General features: G+C 43.7%; 2 protein-coding genes across 3 annotated transcripts in view; one reads left to right on the top strand and one right to left on the bottom strand.

Moving 5' to 3' along the window:
• The first annotated feature begins 317 nt into the window (after window positions 1-317).
• On the top strand, window positions 318-3,950 carry LOC129714676 (cytochrome c oxidase assembly protein COX14 homolog). Of its 2 annotated transcripts, none has more exons than XM_055664428.1 (3): window positions 318-422; window positions 1,265-1,318; window positions 3,626-3,950. In XM_055664428.1, exon 3 carries the CDS (start codon window positions 3,636-3,638, stop codon window positions 3,810-3,812), a length of 177 nt encoding a protein of 58 aa, XP_055520403.1. In that variant the 5' UTR covers window positions 318-422; window positions 1,265-1,318; window positions 3,626-3,635; the 3' UTR covers window positions 3,813-3,950. The 2 variants fall into 2 exon arrangements, with proteins under 2 accessions (XP_055520403.1, XP_055520402.1); XM_055664427.1 differs by having other exon boundaries at window positions 378-533.
• A 366-nt stretch (window positions 3,951-4,316) lies between these two features.
• The window catches only part of LOC129714657 (ceramide synthase 6-like), a 75,763-nt gene continuing 59,202 nt past the window's right edge, over window positions 4,317-20,877 (bottom strand). The window contains exons 9-10 of the mRNA XM_055664387.1: window positions 17,632-17,788; window positions 4,317-9,590 (exon numbers count right to left, since the gene is read on the bottom strand). Of these exons, the coding sequence (XP_055520362.1) occupies window positions 9,372-9,590; window positions 17,632-17,788 (376 nt within the window). The 3' untranslated portion in view covers window positions 4,317-9,371. The remainder of the gene's footprint in view (window positions 9,591-17,631; window positions 17,789-20,877) is intronic.

Here is a 20,877-nt window from a genome sequence, read left to right as displayed (position 1 = left end):
ACTCTGTCTCCCCGCTGCCCCGCACTCTCTCTCCCCGCTGCCCCGGGCCCCGCACTCCCTCTCCCCGCTGCTGCCCGGGCCCCGCACTCTCTCTCCCCGCTGCCCCGGGCCCCGCACTCCCTCACCCCGCTGCGGATCCAATCTTTGGCCGGAACAAGATGGCGGAACAAGATGGCGGAGTCAGGTTGCTAAAATGTGTCCTGTAATCACCCATGAATCCGCCCATGCGCGGACCTCACGTTTGCGTGAGAGTCATCCATCTTGCTCCGCTATAAGATCTTTGGTATCCAGTATCGGGCGGCCGGGTGCCAGAGACTCCCGCCCGCCCGCAGCAGGAGCCGCTTCCGCTTCCGGCGGAGCGACCCTTTCACCCGGTCCCTCCTGCTCTCTGCTCCCCCCGGCTCGTGTCGCTGCTCCACCCGGTAAATGAACCGCGGGACACGGCGTCTGGGAGGGAGTCGGTAAAGATACTAGAGCAAGATTGACGATAAGTTGCTGCCGCTCAGCTCCGGGCTCCCACAGGCCCCTGACAGGTGACTGCTTATCGTTGCCCTGTTGTCTGACGCCGAGGATCAGCCCCGGGACCCGCCGCCCACTTCACGGCCTCCGCTGAAAACGCGGCGGCTGCGGGTCCCGGGAGGGGGGTGGGGGGTGGGGGGTGCGGTTGTCTCTCTGAGCCGCAGTTGGTGGCAGTGTGTGACTTATTGTCCTTTCAGTTTATTTAAACTACATCACAAAGGATGAGGGGGATCTTATAGAAACATATAAAATTATAAAAGGACTGGACAAGGTCGATGCAGGAAAAATGTTCCCAATGTTGGGCGAGTCCAGAACCAGGGGCCACACAGTCTTAGAATAAAGGGGAGGTCATTTAGGACTGAGGTGAGAAAAAAACGTTTTCACACAGAGAGTTGTGAATTTGTGGAATTCCCTGCCACAGAGGGCAGTGGAGGTCAAGTCACTGGATGGATTTAAGAGAGAGTTAGAGCTATAGGGGCTAGTGGAGTCAAGGGATATGGGGAGAAGGCAGGCACGGGTTATTGATAGGGGACGATCAGCCATGATCATATTGATTGGTGGTGCTGGCTCGAAAGGCTGAATGGCCTCCTCCTGCACCTATTTTCTATGTTTCTATGACCCGTAATGTCACCAGTTAACACTGCTGTCTGCAGGTTGAGGCTAGGGGATGGTTATGGTTTACGGCGGGTGCTGGAGCTGCAGGGGGTTATAGTGCCTTAATTCTAATCCTGTTTTTGCTTTTAAGGTTTGAACAGAGGAAAAACATTCCCTGCGCTCATAGAGGATTTACATCGCAAAGGTACATTTAAGACTCTTATTAAGTCATAAAAGCAGAATTAGGCCATTTAGCCCCATCAAATCTACTCCACCATTCAATCATGCTTGATCTATCCTTTCCTCTCAAACCCATTCTCCTGCCTTCTCCCCATAATCATAACATTCTCCCCACACCCGTACTAATCAAGAATCTGTCCATCTCCGCCTTAAAAATACCCAATGACTTGACTTCCACAGCAGGCTGTAGCAACGAATTCCAGATTTGCCACCTTCTGACTAAAAATTCCTCACCTACTTTTAAAACCCTGTTTGCGTGGTGCAGTTCTATATTGTATTAAATAATATTGAAATTTAGATGGTAAGAATGGCCCATGACTACAAATGTTTTGGAAAAAGGATATGACAATCTAATAAAAAAGTTTGGAAGCCACTGTTATAAGAGTTGTACAACACAGAAACTGGCCCTTCAGCCTACCATGACCACACTGACCTTTTTACCACTAATCTATTTGCCTGCAATAGATTCATATTCTTCTATGCCTTGCCCGTTTAACTGTCTGTCTAAAATGTCTGTAATTGTATCAGACTCCACCTCCTCTGACAGGTATCAACCACACGCTGTGTGGGAAAAAAAAGTTCCCCTTGGATTCCGTTTAAAACTCATTCCTCTCATCTTAAACCTATGCCTACTTGATATTTGATTCCCCTACTATGGGAAAAAGATTCTAACAATCCACCCTGTCAATGCCTCTAATAATTTTGTACATCACTATTAGGTCACTCTTCAGCCTTCTTCACCCCAGCCTATCTACTCTCTCACCATAAAGTCCTCCTATCAAGGCTCGTAAATCTCCCAGGCCACTCTTATTGATCTTAGTACCATAGTAACTGATCAGATGATGTGGCTGTGATCATGGTAAGCCTCATATCCGTGGTTGGAATCTAATTGAGAGCATTTTTGGGATAGAATTCACTCGTATTTGGAGGAGAATGGGCTAATTAGCGACAGTCAACATGGCTTTATCCACAGCAGGTCATGTCTTACTAATTCAATTTTTTTTTTGAGGTTACAGATGAGGGTAGGGTGTGGATGTTGTCCACATGGATTTTAATAAGGCTTTTGATAAAGTTCCTCTTGGTAGGCTGATCCAGAAGATTAAGGTGCATGTGATCCAGGATCTTTTTGTGTCCATCTTGTTACAAATGTTGACCTCGCTGTCATCGTCCGTCCTGAAAAGGACACAAGCTTCCAGCGACAATCAGTGGAAGCCATCACTTGTCGCAATAGATGATGGTGGTAGCAGAATTAGCTCAGGATACTTCCAGTTTCCAGCCCCGCGACGTGGACGCTTCTGCTGTGGGGCCGTGATCCAGGGTGATTTGGTTATTTAGATTCACAACTGGTTTACTCACAGAAGACGGGGGGGTTGTGGTGGAAGGGTGTTATTCAGGCTGGACGTCTAAGGCCATTTGCGTCCACAGGGATCTGTGCTGTGACCTCTGTTGTTTGTGATAGTATATGACTTTGATGCAAGGATAGATGACACAATAATTGGTGGTTACAGACAGTAAGGAAGGATGTCAAAAGTATACAGCAGGATATATAGCAACCATAAAGATGGCAGAGAAGAGGGAGATGGAGTTTAATCTGAGCATGCGCGAGTTGTTGCGCTATGGAAGGTCGAATGTAACAGGAAGGTATGGCAAGATTTGGGGGTTCGCGTCTATAGCTGCCTCCGAACTTTTTTAACCAGGGTTGAAATGCCAAAGATGAGAGGGCATTTATTTAAGGTGAGAGGAACAAAGTTTCAATGAAATGTGTGGGGCAAGTTTTCTTATAAACATAGAATGTGGTGGGTGCCTGGAACCAGGGGCGGAAATCGCTATAAAAACACAATTTCTTAGCGGCGCGCACACAATGCTTTGGAGGCTTCAGCCATGGAGCCCTGTGAACGGTAACAATGGGAGCTGACCTGGTTGGTGACCGACTCCAAACTCCAGAAACAGCAGCTTTGTCCGCCCCGAATCGTGGGGCTTTAATCGGCCCCCCGTTCGCGGGGCCTTTCATCGCCCGGCGGGGGATTCAACATTGGGAGCCTCATTCGCCTCGACGCAGCAATTTGACCACGCCGGGCGATGAAAAGCCCCACGAACGGGCCGATTCAAGCTCTGCGGCAGGTTCTTGTAAGGGCTTTGCATCAAACAGTGGCTCTTGCCCACCAAAATAAATCGCCCCTCCCTGCTCAGGAAATGGCATGAACCAGTCATTGGGCAAGCGTTTGCTTTGGCTCTTTTCCTCATTAACTAAAGCTTGGTGTATGTATTTCAGATCTGTCACCATGGTGTCCTCTAAGAAATTAGCAGACATAGGTTACAGGATGGTTTCTGGCTCAATGATATTACTGACGGTGTACGGTGGTTATCTGTGCAGTGCTCGTGCCTACCGCTACTTCAAGACAAAAAAGACCTTGAAGGCAGCAGCTAAAGATCAAGCCAGTGAAATAATCAAGGACTAAAAGCTGCTCGTGTTTGGTGAACAAAGCTCCCCGCTTTGCAACATGTGAAAAAATATTTCATATTGTATATCCAATTCTAAAATTTTGTGCATCAGCTTTAAAATCTACTCATTATAAAATGTTTAAATAATTATTTAATATGATTTGTTTGGGCTTTGTGTATTATCATTTTTTAAATCATTTTTGTTTTAAAAGTTGAGTGGAAAATTCCTCCTTCCTCAGGAGAAGTGGTTAACGTTTCGGTCAATGACTTTTACCACTTCTCGTGAAAGAGTATATTGTCGAGTGCAGATGATGATTATGACGAGACATTGTTGGACTCTGATCTTATAGGTGTGGAGTAGATATGGGGGGGGGGGAAGGTGGGGTAAGGGGAGGGTAATGCAGTGAGTGGGGGGGTTAGGGGTTAGTTGGGGTGGGGCAAGTTGGGAGGGGTAAGGGAGATTTGAGGGATGGGGATGCTGTGCTGCTGGTGGGAGCAGAAATTAAAAATGAAAGATTACATTTAAAATATTGAATGACATTTTTATTGCAATGTGTCCAGTAAAAAAAACATTGAATTAACAAGAACTACCTCCACCAACACATCCACAGCTTGTCATCTAGCAAACCACGAGTCTGTATTGATAAAAATTTTGATGCATTGATTCAAAATGCAAGGCAATTTCGGTACTTTAATTAACAAAGTTGGCCTACACTCTCCCCCACCCCTCCCCAAATCACTCTCGTTGCTAACGCCACTCTGATCTAGTCACTGGGGTGTTTGGCTCAGGAAGCAGGGTAGAGCCAAATAAATTCTCCTCAATCTTCCATCGTGTGGCAGCCTGGCCGAGGCTGATCAATAACTCGGTTTAATCCGCAATGCAGGATTGGGCTGAATCAAGCACATCAAAGCTGCAAAGTAACATTCTATAGGAAGATTAACAGTTCAACACAAGAACAAACCAAATCAGGCAGTATTCCAGATCCAACACAACAGGCCTGGTAGACACAAGCCGGCTTTTGCCTCTGTCAGTAACCGTAACACCACAAGGGAATATGCAGAGTGTAACAAAAACTAACACCGTCCCCGACCCAAGCAGACCTGCATGGTTTAGCGGGTAGTGCTGCTTACTCAGCAACCCTGCAGGCTCCAGGTTTTGCTGGGTGGCACTTGTACAATTCACACACTTCACACAGGAGCTTGCAGTGTGATGCCTGGTATTTTTTTTTTCTGTCAGGTTTTGTGCTCCCACATTGTTGATCAACTCTGAGCTCTTCCCGTTTTCTGCACTTTAGATACACATCAGGGGAAAATCGGTCACAAATGGAGCCAGTGGCTCTAGTAAATAAAAATCAGCTAATTCTATTGATTTTTATCCAATCAATGAAAAAAAAAAGAACACAGGCACTACAGCTTAGCAGGGTCCAAACCAGTGTCAGAGGTGGTGGCAATCCTAGGGCTAAAAAAAATCAAGGATAACATAATTGCTGTAAAGATATGCAGTGCCAAACCACAGTTATCTACCAAGAAACAGCAGTCAACATAGTACAAGCCATCAATAACAAGATAAATCTTACACATCACATACTTTAAATTCAGTTACAGCATGACTGGTCCAGTAGAATATTACAAAAATTAACAAGCAATCCATTCTAGGGAATGATATCAACTGCGTTTAATAAAGTAAGCATTGCCACACAGTCACCTTATCCAAAACAAGATCCAGTTTGCAATTTTAAACTTTTATTCTAGTAATCTCCAGCTCAGTCAGTGGATCCATCAGTCCTAACTCCATCCCAGCTAGCATCATGGCAATGTAATCTAGAAACATCCACTTCATTCACAGCAATATGGGTGTCAGACATTTGAATCAGTTTCTGTGCAGACACAGGGTGGCACTATAAAAGTCAGAACTAAAAAAGTGACTGGATAGAATTTCTGGAGCAATGACCACTGTGTGATACAATATTCCATCACCCCATAAACAAAAGAGAAAGAATGAGGAGCCCCAGCCTGGCTGAGCTAACCAGTGGAGGAAGACATTGGTATCAACTAGCACAAAATAGCAAAAATGAACGTATTTCAACCGTACAATCACGGCACTTACAAGTGTCGTGCTCAAAGAGGAGTGAGGAAACACTAATTCAGTATCCTGTAAAATTTTCAAACTGTTCTCATTACTTAATCAACAACATCAATCTGCTTTAGTCACAAAACTCATTATACTTGCACAGGTGAGGTGTGCATTGTGGAAATAAAAGTATATCGTTATCCTCCCAAATAACAGTTCCCACAGAGCTATAGCTCCCATTTGCCTTCCTTCCTTCCTTGGGTTGTGTCTAGTCGGGGAGCAGCCAGCCCACCAGCCCAGCTCAATAATGTGCCTGATGGATCATGCTCAAGAGCACAGCAGTGGGGTGGCCAGAGCAGAGACAGAAGACAGCATCAGAATGGAGCAGGGACAAATCATCTCATTGGGGCTGCTGTGCACAAAAACTGGCAAATCAAGACCACATCTGTATGGGTTCAAGTATGACCTCAGACAAGATAATACAACATAGTATAGGGAGTACTTTACACCAATTTCACAGGTCATGCTACCCACAACAATGTTCCCTCTTAAAGATCCAATATGACAACCTGCTTGAACCTGATTCTTCCAGACTCAGTGGCAAATTTGACCTGATCCAAAGCGGGCAATGTCATCTTCACCAGGTTACAATGTAGAATGCTCACAAACTTATTACAGAATTCAAATATCTTCAATTTCCTCCCATTTCTCCATTAAGTAGTCCATGAACTGGCCCAGCAGTCTCACTTAATCAACAGTTTGAAGATAAACCAGAGTTTAGGGTTTCCACACAATCACCGGAGCAAGATGCTATGGGCACAGCACACAGCTTCCTCCATAAATCCAAAAGGGAAGGGCAATTGCAGAAGAGTAACTAAAAAAAAAATCCTATTCATTTTATACCCCACAATGAAGATTTTTTTTTGTTTTTGTTTTTAAATCAGTGTTATTTGCGATTGTGATTGCTAAAATACCAAACAAAACAAACGCAATCCTGTAGTTTATAAAAGGTGGCTTATACAGTGGACTTTAAACAGCCCTGTCCTGAAGACACTTATTATTAAAGTTCTGCCTCAGCAAGATAAGCCGGCAAACAGTTCAGCTTCTGGCCAAGGGCTACATGGTTTTAAGGCATCTCTCACAATCCTTTGGATGTTGATCAGCGAGAATAAAACCACTTTGAAAGAATTTTGGGCAGATTCCAGCAATTGTTTGCAGGTCAAATTGCACTGAAAAAAACTGTGGGGTTTTTGCTACAGATAAAGAGTCCAAACTGACACCCTTATGGTCATTCCACATTAGGGTCCTTGCTAGAGTTCAAACTGCAGAAAGCAACACAAATCAGTTCACATCCTAATCAGACAGAGCTTGGGCTGGCTGGTTAGAAATACAGCACAACCCATTTACAAATGACATTTTCTATTTTCCCCAAAACACAAACTCATCACTGCTGCAGAAACTGTGTTCTGGGCAGATCAATATTTTAACGCACATCATTTAAAAAATCCCCAATAAACACACAACCAATCGAATAGCCAAATCGGTGTTAGCAGGGCCTGCGGCTAACAGACCACCGATCAGGGAACAACACCAGTTACTGTCAGAGGTCAGGCCTCGGAGGACAAGCAAAGCTGGCGCATCTCACCGCAGTCAATGACAAGGGGAGCAGGATGGCACAGTCAGCAAAGGCTTCAAGTGCAGGCTGGCTGGGGGTCAAGGTTCCACTTTTCACGTGGGTGGGAGGTGGATCCTTGTATGGACAGCAGTTTACAAGAAATTATATTCAGACAGATGCCTCTTTTTCGCTAGACTGCCATCTTAATTTAATTTAGACCTGTCCATAGACTTGGCGAGGTGTGACACCCAGCATCAGTTGTGAAGATATCAAAAATCGCTTCTCAACTTCCAGAGCCCGATGTGGAATTAAAAAACTCTATTGCATTGTGTATTTGTATTACATCAATACAATTTCAGTCTTCATTTAAAAAAAATAATCAGGTTCACTTAACTATCTTCAAATTTCCCCCAATTCTGTATTTACACGGCGCCCAGCCAGCTTAGTCACCAGAACTTTGTTCGTACCACTGCTGAAAATGATCATCTTTTTTCCTTTGAAGAGGCATTTGGCACAGCTGAAACCACAGTGCAAGGAGGGTCTTCTTTCAAGTTAAGTTTAAAAAGACAAATGCTGCAACTTGCAAAGTATTTTGGAAGAGTTATCACACAAACTCTAGCTTAACATAATCAACATTGAGTGAGACACCTGAACAGTTACTGCAGGGAAATGTGGAAAAGTTTAAAAAGCAATCTTGTACACCAGGAGTTCAGCAAGACCAGCATCAGATTAAAGCACCTTCTAACACACCTTTAAAATTGAAAATAAATCAAATTCAGTTGGGTGGATTGCTTTTTGCAAGGTAATTAAAATTGTTTTTAAATCTAGAGTTCTCCAGAGCAATGAAGCAACAAGAGGCCGTAAAACGTAAAAAAGTTAAACCATCACTCTGGGGAGCAGGAATGGGTGGAGGGGAAAGAGAAAGCAATAAAAAGTACATTAAATCTTTTACTTCAGAGAATTGTCTCTAGAAGTAGAAAAAAATTGTCCGTGAAAATTTGTCAAAGCTTCAATCCACTGGTAGCACCGGCAATGCCAGCCTTAAATGTGCCATGGAGCCAATGAAGAGCACCCAGAGTGGCCAACGTTATAGTCTCCTTCTGCTCTGCAAACCACATAGTACAAGACTGCATCAAACTGAAGTGAGTTAACCGGCCACTCCATGTAGAAGTGAGCAAAGACATTTCCTCTGCTCATATACCGTTTCCAGGCTTCTCCTCGAGACACACTCATGCACCTGTTTCAACATTTAGTCAACAGTGGAATGACTACAAAAGTGACCATTTGGACCCTTGCCCATGAACTCCTGATTTTTTAGATTTAGCAAACAACTCTATTCTTTTCTATAAAAAATACCCATGCCAGGGTTGGCAAGTGTTCAGACACCAACCAATGATGCCACTCTGCCCAATATTCCTTGCATTACCACTCCACTTCATTCAATGCCCACCACCCGCAACTGATCACACAATCCCCACAGTTCAACTTGGGTCTTTCGTTTTGCTTATTTTCCCTCCGTCCCCCCCTCCCCAAATCCAAAATAATTGCAAAAATATAATGACAATAACACCGGCCTGAAATGTAAACTCAACCTTTAGCAATTCGACAAATTGCACAATACCCATTGAAAGCTGTGCAGGTGGTTAAATGGGGGAGGAAAGAGGGGCCAGGCGTATTCACAGCACCCACCCCCACCCTTCTCATTTAAAGCTGCACTTCAATTTCTCATATTGCTAAAGCAAAAACAACGCAAGATTTCAAAATGACTGGGCACCTTGCAGGTGTACGTTACCGAGCAGACAGGTGGGCTCAGATCCCATGCAGCAACATACTGTTCTTTATATATCTATCTTTTAAAAATAAAAATGTCCAGTGCTGGGAAGTTTTCCATCAAGGTTGTCCTTTCTGTACCTCACCCACGTTACACATAGTCCGTGAGGACGCCATGTAATGGTCTCCCACCCATGTTCCAGTGGTTAGATGCCCGTTGGTCCCATTTGCATTGGTGGTTCCTTTGAAAGGGCTGTGGTGGTGAAGCTTTGTGCCATTGGTCAAGGCGTCCTCCTCATCGGAGCTGCTCTCAATGTCACTGCGATCGTCCTTGGAGACCTGGATGGAAGAAAGAGTTGGAATACTATTTACCCACCATTGTCAGCAGTTTCAAAAGCCGGAATCAGGCATTACAACCAGCATTGGTCCTAGGCTACAAACTGGGTCACTTGGCTGGTGGGCAGTGTTGGAGGTGGCCCCCTGTCAGTAAAGCCAAGCATTAGCAGTATGCATGACGTTATAAATGTGGGGTAAAGTGGTAATAACCACTTTTCTCACTCACAGATTAAGTGTGAAATATGCCCATACAGTCAGAACTCGTGTAAACAGGACTGTGGCAAATTAAAGGATTCTCAATAAGATTCCCCTTTAAAAGTGATGTGACTGAAACCAAGATTAAAATTTTTTCTTCCATCTCAGTCAAAGTTGGCCACCGAAGGAGTTGGCAGAAGATTCCAGATGCTTCACAGGGATTCACCACCGGCATTCACCCAGCACCACCCCTCACCCCCAGCATTTATCCAGCCTCCCCACCCCACCGGTCAACCTCTGAGAAACTAAGTCAGCAAGAGAAAGTGAACACTTTTGTAAAGACTACATTTTACTGTATCCTTTGCACCAGACTCAGGAACAGCTTTTTCCTCGCCGTTATCAGACTACTGAACGGTCCTGTCAGAAGTCATTTGTGATTTAATAAGAGTATTCAAGAGGGTCACGATAGCGATAGAAGGGAAATAAACCGTCTCCATTCATAGAAAAATCCAGAGCAACGGGACAAAATTACGGCAAGCGGCAAAATAAGCTAAAGGAGACGTAATAAAATATTTCCACACAACAAGCAGCGGTGATTTGGAATTCACTTTAAATACAAATTAAACAAAAAAAATTACAGATGCTGCAAATCCAAAATAAAAGCTGAAAATGCTAGATACACTCAGCAGGTCAGGCAGCATCTGTGGAGAGAGAAACAGAGTTTCAGGTTTTTTCAGTGTCTGGATTCCAGATATAAATGTCACTGCCTGAAAAGGTGGCAGAAGCCAATGCTAGCACTTATAGAAAGGGACTTTAACCAAAAAAAAGGCAGGACTCTTGTGAACAGAGCTGTGGGAATGGACTGACTAGATTGCACATGGTGATGGGTCAAACGGCTTCCTACACTGTGGTTCCCAAGCAACACCAGTTTAAAACTTGTGAATTTATAATCAGTTGAAGACAAAGCCAGTTCTGCAGAACACCGATAATCACACTTTAAAAATAAAAATCATAAGCAATAACTGAGCGACTGTTATATGGTTGGCTCTTTGAGAAAGGGCACAGCAGGTAGCAACTCAGAAGTCTCATTCACTCTTGGATTCACCGGCCCCATCAATGCCACTAGCACCAGTGGACCAGCAGGGGGCATAGAGGGTGATTGTCCTTGCACACAAGCCAGCAGGTGGCAGTCTGCAACAGGCCAGGCTGCAAGCAGTCACATTCCCTGCATCAGTCGCTCATGTGCCTCGGGCTCCTCCCAGGTGGTCAGCCTGCTTCCCACAGCACATGCTTCTCGTCTGCTGGTATGTTAAACAGGAAAGCCTACTGAAAGGCAGCTTGCACAAAGCACACTGAGGAATGAATCCCTCATGGAAATGCCAGAATTTCCAACTCCTCAGGGGTGAACACACATAAAACTATGCTTTGCCCAAACAGCATTCCAGTTTTTGAAGGCCATCTTTGCAACTGTGTAAAAACTCACGTTGCATGAAAAATATTCAATAATTTTTAAAACTTAGAAACACAGATATAAGTTCCAGGACAAGGGGTCACAGCTTAAGGATAAGGGGGAAATCCTTTAAAACCGAGATGAGAAAAACTTTTTTCACACAGAGTGGTGAATCTCTGGAACTCTCTGCCACAGAGGGTAGTTGAGGCCAGTTCATTGGCTATATTTAAGAGGGAGTTAGATGTGGCCCTTGTGGCTAAAGGGATCAGGGGGTATGGAGAGAAGGCAGGTACGGGATACTGAGTTGGATGATCAGCCATGATCATATTGAATGGCGGTGCAGGCTCGGAGGGCCGAATGGCCTCTGCTCCTGCACCTAATTTCTATGTTTCTAAGTTTAAAAAAAATGTAGATTTATATTATGGCACAGGGAATGATACACACATTTGCACACATCTCATCGCATTTTGGATCTCTGAGATGCAGGTGCCACCGGGTGGCGCCCGTAATGGCTGCCTCGCCACCAGTCTATCTTGTCACTTCTCTGTTTTTATTATTTTAAGTATGTCTTGAATGTTTGTTTTAATGTCTCTTGGTATGTTTTATGGGGGGGGGGGGGGGGGGGGGGGGGGGATTGTGGGAAACCTTTTTCAGTCACTTAACTCGATGGAGATGCGATATTCCGCCATGTCGCATCTCCTCTCTTTCCCCCCCCCCCCCCCCCCCCCCGGCCTACAACGTGGAGTGATGCGGCCTTTCCAGGAGACCAGCCATGGATGCTGCGCGGACTTACCATTGCTGCCTGGGATCTTTTGCCGAGGATCGCCAGTGTTGGAGCTCCGATCGCGGGGCCTGTGAAACAGCGGTTGACTCAGGAGCTCCATGTTCAGATCCATCCCGACGCTGGAGTTTCGATCACCCTGACGAGAGGGCTTGAACAGCGGACCATCAGCAACGGCCCCGTTCAAAGGCCTCGACAACGGGTGAACAAAGGAGGAAGATGACTGAACTTTATTGCCTTCCATCACAGTGAGGAATGTTGATTCCACTGTGGTGGATGTTTATGTTAAATTTTATTTTATGTGCTGTGTGTATTTTTGCTTTTTACTTAGTATGGCTGTACGGCAACTCAAATTTCACTGTATCTTAATTGGTACATGTGGCAATTAAATTGAATCTTGAATCACAAAACTATTTTGGCGAAACAGATACAAAACTGATGCATAAAACATTGGTGAAGAGAGTCGATTACCAGCCCCATTAGACAACAAACGATCTGCCTTTCCCTTCTGAAGAGCTAAGTTCTATTCATTAATTTAAAGTGTCAATTGTTGATTAATGTTTTGTACAGGAAGGGGAAAGGAATGAGTGAATTTTCCAGGCCAGAATGACAAGTACTTGGCCTCTTATGCCAGTGTGGGAGGGAGCCAAACAGAAGCCAAGCCCCATTCAACGATGGGAAAGATGCCTCCTGTCCTCTCCCTTGTCTCAGTCTCAATGCCTGGTTCAGACAGGCCGACCAACAGGGGGGGGGGGGGGGCGCAGAGGCATAATCTAAAGGTGGCATGTAACTGTAAAAGGCCACTTTCTCTCCATCACTTTAAGAAAATATTTACTTTGGCATGTTAATTCAGATAAGGTATCTTTTTTTTTAATCCAAAAAGCAGCCCAGTTAAATTTGTCAGAAACAATGTTAACAGATACGAGATAAAGTGTATTTGCACGTGAATGAACTCATTCAGGTACAAAAAAAGTCACTCGAATGAAATAACAAATTAGTTTGGAAATGTCAAGAGCTTTACTTTTTCCCCCATCCCCAAACAGATGGAGATATTTTTTTTGGAGGTGGGGTGATTAATTTTAGTCAAGTTGAATATTAAAATAACTCTCGATTGGAATGGAAGCAGATTATTATTTTTTAAACGTCAAGGTAGGAGTAAACACAGAAGGGAATTGTGGATCTAACAAGTAAATGTTCGGCAAGGTTTCCTTTAGGGATTGAGCAGTTATTTCTCGCAGTAACACCTGGGCCATGGAGCAGAACAAGAGTAGGATATTTAGCTGCTTTATTAGCCAGCATCTCTCTGCTGTGTATGTTCTCTCAAAAACAAAACTCTGCAAATGCCGAGGGGCCTGGGTGGGGGGAGAATTGGTGCCTGTTACAGGATCCAGAGTTTTTGACCAGCTCGTAGCCACGTTGTTTACATGGCTGGTCTGGTTGTGGGGATGCTTGGGGCATCAGTGGTGAGGAAATCTGCTCCAAGTTACGAGATCAGCCTCCACCTCCAGCCCCCACAATACACCACTTAATCTAAACCCCTTGAACTGAGCACCTCGTGACCTGCTCACCACCAGGAACGCCAGGCCAAGGTTGCAGCTCTCATCAGACCTCAGTGCCTTTAATGGCACTGGAGAACAATTAACAGCAGAAAGGAAGGGTTGGCATTGAAGCTTTGCCATCCTGTGTGAGAAGACCAGGGAAGGCAGTGGAATCATTAACAAATTGGGCAGCTCACACTTGCGAGAACAAAGGGGGACCCGGCATGGGGGTGAGGCGGCCGAGAACAAAGGGGGACCATTGGGCACTATAATGAACACTCTGTAGCTTTGTCAGTGCCCTTTAAGTGACTCTTTGCATACCTTGTGTTTGGTATGTAAAACCAAGAATTGCAATGTGACATGTCACATGTGATAATAAAGTATCAATCATCTCAAAAAACATCATGTTAAATCCACGTTTTAAAAAACAGCTGGAAATCCCCAACAGTGGAATGGCCTCAGATGAGATAGTTGCTGGTGCCCAAATTTGCAAAATACTAAAGCCATAGCAGGATAAATGGAAAGCTTTGTGCAAAGAATGGCCGAGGATATCAGTATGATTTCATTTTTGGTGACCGGTAAAGCAGCATGAAGTTAATTACTGGCAGTGGTTACAGCCACTAGTTGGCTGTTCAGGTGGTCCCATGCTGTTACTTCAGGCTGCAAAGCAGAAGGGCATTGTAGCACAGTGGTACATTTCAGCAAAGCTACTTAGCCATGCAAAGCAGGGGAGGGTTGTACACAGCGAAATAGTCAGGCAGCTGACTCGAACAGTTGCAACACTTACATGCAAAAGGTCCCGCTTCCCAGTGTACAGTGATAGAAAGAGAATTCAAACAACAAAAGGGTGGGGGAAGAAGAGACAGAAACAAAAATGAAACCACATCTTGCACCACAGAAAAGCTGCTCAAGAAATTCTTGCAGAGTTACATATACACAGAAACACACAAAAAAAACGCAACACCAAGAACAGCTGCGGGCCCACGATCGGAGAGCAGAGTTGTGAATTACAAATGCATCCACCGCTGGCATCAGTCTGAATCTATTGCTCCTGTATTCAAGTGAAAGCCTGGAATACTGAATCTTGCAAAAAAAAACCCAACAAAATCCAGCGAGTCAGTTAAAATTCAACTAAAAAATAGTCCATGTCTGACTTTCAATTATAATTTTAAGTGGGAGGAAAATAATGGCTTCAATAGAGAGGAGTGAAAAAGAAAATCGCTATCATTTCGAAACTTTTCTTTCAGTCAAACCCGACAGAAAGTGAGAAGAAAATAAAATAGCTAGTTGAGCTTGCAGAGGGTCAGTATGTATAAAATGTTTGTTCAATTGGCAGGTTTACAATATGAGATCGGCCAGGACAGAGAGCGCGTGACACTGGTTGGTGTTCTGCTGGGTCTCATGGACAACAAGAGTGCTGCTTGCTGTTAGTTGGTGAAAGTTGACATTCAAAGTATCTAGCGTACTGATCAGTGAAACAGGGTGTATGTGTATTCCAGGGTCACACTTATGCAAGTGGCATTACAAAGGAACCACATCAGACATTAACCTCAAAATATTTGTGAAAACAATCTCTTCTTCACCCTCCCCACATCCTGTTCCCACGGAAACACGCAGAGGCACTCTGAGATTTCTCCTTCCCCCACCACTAATGTTAGAGAGGCACCACCGACATGGGCAGAACCTTCAGGCAGAGCGAGTGCAACCAGCTACGTGGCCCTGGTAAATTCAGTCAGAGGTCCTGTGCCTTTGCTGGGTACGCTATTTGTGCCAGTCTATAAAGAGCAAGATGGCAGTGAGTGGCGACAAGCACAAGATCACAAACCTAGTGCTTCTTGTGGTTAAATATATTAACAAACCAAATCGGGTCTCAACCCTCTGTAAAAATGGCACTTAATGCCAAGCAATCCTTTGCATTCATTTATGGGATTTGGGTATGGCTGGTGAGAGTATTTACTGCCCATCTTTGGTTGCCCTTAAGGAGAGCAACAGTGCTCAGTCTCTTGAAAGACTACACTGGTTGCACCTAAAAGATAATGTAATGGTGGAGGGGGAAAAAAGTGACGCAGTATAAGACAGTCAGAATCAATCCAGCCATAGGCGCATCTCCAGACCACCAACAGCAGATGTATGCAAAAAATATATTTTTTTTAAATGCAGATTCTCAGCTAACCCCAAATTAATTGTTCAGACCACTGAAAGAGTATTTGCTACCAAATTTTGTAATAGAGAATGAACCATAGATATAGAAGTGGGGAACATTAAGGCAATAGTGACCATATAATACATTCTAAAATTATAATTGAAAACGACAATGTGTGGGGCAATGGACCAAAGAAAAGCTCAATTATGAGAGGCTATCAAAACAATTTTGGGTAACAATATTGGTAAGGAATAACATAGAATACAATGAACCACATTTCAAATGGTTTAAGAGTACAAGAATTATGTATTTGTTATAAATGAACAATATAACGATTAACAAACCGTGGATTAAGGAGGTGGTAGAATCAGATACGATTACTATGTTTAAGAAGCATTTAGACAGACACAAAAGGCCAGACACAGAATAATACCATCCTAATGCAGGCAAATAGGTCGAGTGTAGATATGCAAAAAGGCCAGCATGAATGTGGTGGGATGAAGGGCCCGTTCCTATGACAAATTCACAAGGATAAAGCTGACTGCAAGGAGGTACAAACGGGACAGGACAGAATGCAAACAGATGTCAAAGAAACAATGGGAGAGCAAACAGTGGGAACGGGAATTTAACATGATGTTAAAATGCCATGGAATCAAATTGTAACATAATCAACAGGCATGTAAATAGCAAGAAAAGTTGGAATGGGATAGGCATACTGAAGTCACAATTAACAATCGCAAAATGCAAAAATATTGAAGAATTATTTTGCTTTAGCATTACCAGGTAGACAGACCAAAGCGAGATGATCGCTGTACAAAATTAGAACAGATAATTGCACTTTATAATGCAAAAAAAAAAAAGAAACCAGGAGGAGAATACAATGCCCGTTCCAGATCAATTACTTCAATGCATTTTGAAAGAATCCAGGGAAGATATAACTTTGGCACCATGACAGATTTAATAATTCAGTAAGTGTCAGAGAACTGGCTGATAGCCAAGAAAAAAATTTATGGAACCTCTACTCAGGGATTAAATAGAAACGAAAGCCTTCGAGAAATGGGCTACATAATGAATAATCAGCGTGGACTTTAGAAAAGGAACACCCTTTGCTGACCATTTTCACAAATTCTTTGAAGATCTAGCAGAAGACGAGACAAGAGTACTGCAATACATCTATCTCAATTCACAGAAGGCCTTTGGCAAGGACCCTCAGAGTAATGCTGGCTGTGACTACCGTCACCCAGAGTACTATTGGCTCTGCTTCCAATAATGGTTATCACGTCAATATGATGGCACAGATGAGGCGCTCCGTTTAACACTGGATCACATCCAACCCCATAACACTCCCTTGGAATTACAACACTGCCTTTCCGGGGATCTCCCCCCCCCCCCCCCCCCCCCCCCCAGCCCGTGTTTATAAATATATGGTTCTGAAGGCACACACTGGTTCTCTTTATACCCACCACCAGTCTTCTTCCAGAATGTCCTACTGAGACTTTAACAGTCACAATTGGTGTTTCCACAAGATCAGCAAGGAATAGATATGCATATTTCTGAACCCCCAACTCTTCCTCATCCACGGATCAACCAAGGCGCATACACTGCCTGATTAAGTGAGCCCGTAATATAGAAGGTTCAAGTTACAGCACAGGTCTGGGTCTCTCAGCTAAGTGGGGTCTGGCAGGATGATGATGAAGGTCAATTAATTACAGGACTTACAGAAACTCAAGCCTTTGCACCCTCCCTCAGGGCCCTCTGCAACCACCTTCGACTGCCACTCATCATGCCCATTACACAAGACCTCCAGCTTTCTCACCCAAAGGAGACTAGCAAGTCTCACATAGACCTGGTGGTTGAACCTACAATTGATGATCAGAAATAGTGAATTTCTGCCGAGAACAACAAAAAACTCTTCTGCTAAACGTTTTCAAAATTACCTTTCCCTTAACGACAGCCTTGTATGCAATGCGTAGAATGAGATATGACCAAATGGCGTGTAGAACCTGTAGTAGCAGCAACAGCACGTTGAAGACCCACCAGGAGGGGTATGGCCCAATGATCTCCCAACTTTCAAAGAGTGTTGTATTTAAAATCCTGCAAATTAAATTAAACAATGCAAAATATTCACTTTCCAATAGATAGTGATAATATCCAATTTTCCTTTTAGGCATTTGATTTAAGAGTTAAAGAATACCACATTATTTTATTTTCATTTTGCAATCCAATCAAATAATACCATACATAAATACAATACAATCAAACTCAAGTACAATAGGTACCGATAGGAAAGGTTTAGATTGAGATTGATATGGACCAAATGCAAGCAAATGAGATTAGCTTAGATGGGCATGGATGAGTTGGGCTGAATAGCCCGTTTTTGTGCTGTATGACTCTACGTAAAGCAGAGGGAAAGACACAGAGTGCAGAATATAGTTCTCAGCATTGTAGCGCATCAGATCCTTAGAGTCCAGTGTTCACAATGTGAATCAAACAGTACCCTAAGCTTATGGAAGGACCCAACAGAAGTCTGATAACAGAAGGGAAGAAGCTGTTCCAAAGTCTGGTGGTGCACACTTTCAAGCTTCTGTACCTTCTGCCAGACCAGAGTGGGGAGAAGGAATGACTGAAGCTAACTACCACTATTTGCTGTGACAAAAATCCATTCTATCCGACAATCACACAGCTTCCCTTTTACAAAAGGAGTGGGCAGTGTCGAGTGGACAGGAGACTGTATCCACAATCTCCCAGTTTTGAGCATGCCATTAGTACATGTCACTCATCCATGAAACATTCGCCACATATCTAGAAACTGGAAATTCTGATGAATGAAATAACGAAAGATACATGTACATTCTTTCATCCACCCTCCCTTTTATATACAGAGAATAATCGAGTCATTGTTTGGATGGCATTTGTGTGGTCATTTCCTTCCTTGCACCATCTGACCTGTTAATGTGAAGAAATGGGAACAGGTCAGAGTTATTTTTAGACGTGCAAAACAATACCAGTGGGCAGAACGTTTTCACAGTAATACGAATGAACTATTAAACTACATGGTCCAAGGCAAGTCACATTTATGGGCAGAGGCATAGATAAATGCCAGTTTATAGCCTTCAATTCTGAATGAAGCCCAGCATCAAATATCAGGGTTAATTTTCAGGTGCATCAGTAAAATGGGTCATAGAGTCAGAGAGATACAGTGTGGAAACAGGCCCTTCGGCCCAACTCGCCCACTCTGGCCAACAATGTCCCAGCTACACTTGTCCCACTTGTCTGTGCTTGGTCCATATCCCTCCAAACCTGTCCTATCCATGTACCTGTCTAACTGTTTCTTTAAAAAATGGGATAATCCCAGCCTCAACTACCTCCCCTGGCAACTTGTTCCATACACCCACCCATGTGTGAAAAAGTTACCCCTCAGATTCCTATTAAATCTTTTCCCTTTCACCTTGAACCTATGTCCTCTGGTCCTCAATTCCCCATACTCTGGGCAAGAGACTCTGTGCATCTACCCTCTCTATTCCTCTCATGATTTTGTACACCAATATAAGGTCTCCCCTTATCCCCCTACGCTCCATGGAATAGAGACCCAGCCTACTCAACCTTTCCCTATAACTCACATCTTTTAGTCCTGTCAAAATCCTCATCAATCTTTTCTGAACCCTTTCAAGCTTGACAATATATTTCCTATAACATGGTGCCCAGAACTGAACACAATATCCTAAATGCGGTCTTACGAATGTCTTATACAACTGCAACATGACCTCCCAACTTCTATACTCAATACTCTAACTGATGAAGGTCAAAGTGCCAAAAGCCTTTTTGACTACCTTATCTACCTGCGACTCGACCTTCAAGGAACCATGCACCTGTACTCCTAGATCTCTCTGCTCTACAACACTACCCAGAGGCCTACCATTTACTGTGTCAGCCCTGCCCTTGTTCGACTTCCCAAAATGCCATAACTCACACTTCTCTGCATTAAATTCCATCAACCATTCCTCCGCCCATCTGGAGAATCGATCCAGATCCTGCTGCAATCATTCACAACCTTCTTTGCTATCTGAAAAACCACTACATTTGGTATGATCACACAAAACAAAGTTTTTCCACAGCATTCTTCTGTCCGGAGCCCAGACTATAGCTGGAACCAGGTCAGCTAACGCAAGAAACACTGTGTACAGCAACAAACTGCCGGAACTGGGATGTTACTGGTCAGCTTGCTATTAGTAAAGCTGCAGCTGATAGAATCGTGAAATGCAATCCTCAAAAAAAACGTCAGGAACATCTCATAAATGCAGGCAGTAAAAACAGAACCAGATAGAGTTGAATCAATATAACCCAGTGGCTCAGTTTATCATGAAATAAATGTTTGGACTGGGAATCATCCAGTTATTACGATGCTACAGGGCACTGAAACTACAATCCATTTTGAGAACTCACATACAAGGTAATTTTGGCAAAAAGTCAAGTAATTTGAGTAGTTAGACAAAGATATTGTGTCTTACAGCACTTTCTATTGCTATCGTTAAGAAACAACTTACATCTGCACTTCATGTGAACTTTACAATCATTAATTCAGGACTGGGCATTAATAATATACACTATCTACACAAATCCATTATTCTGTAATTACATCCTCCCAGTAAAGATACCGCCTTGCCATCACTGGCAGGGGAGGAGGTTAACAACAAATTTACATCGGCAATTTCCATTGTCAATGTGGGCAGAAATATCTAATCATTTTTCTTTTAAAAGCACAATCTTAAAATGGGGAATTAATTCCATTTGTTTACCCTGGTTCAATTAATCTTCAATCTTACAACAGTATAGCACAGTCACAGGCCCTTTGCCCCAGTGTCTGTGCCAAACATGATGCCAAGTTAAACTAAATGATCCATTTCCCACATATCCATGTGCCCATCTATCAGCCTCTTAAATGCCACTGTTGTATCTGTCTCCATTACCACCCCTGGCACGTTAAAAAAAACTTGCCCCGCACATCTCCTTGAAACTTTGCCCCTTCCATCTTCTAAGCTACTAAATTTGGTCTTCGTTCTTCGTGCACAGGAGATTTTGTGTGCTATACAGGTTAGTTGGGCTTGTTGCTCCTGATAACCTATAAGTGATCTGATGAACATGTGGAAGCAAGAGAAAGAACGCCATTGGGCTCCACTGCAAGA

The sequence above is a fragment of the Leucoraja erinacea genome, chromosome 40 (assembly GCF_028641065.1).
Source record: "Leucoraja erinacea ecotype New England chromosome 40, Leri_hhj_1, whole genome shotgun sequence".
Classification (NCBI taxonomy): Eukaryota; Metazoa; Chordata; class Chondrichthyes; order Rajiformes; family Rajidae; genus Leucoraja; species Leucoraja erinaceus.
The sequence above is the reverse complement of the archived record's forward strand: the minus strand, read 5'-3'. Positions and strand labels throughout refer to the sequence as shown.

Bases quoted from the DNA above. Each gene is read 5' to 3' on its own strand.
- LOC129714676 (XM_055664428.1), top strand. From the start codon at position 3,636: ATGGTGTCCTCTAAGAAATTAGCAGACATAGGTTACAGGATGGTTTCT.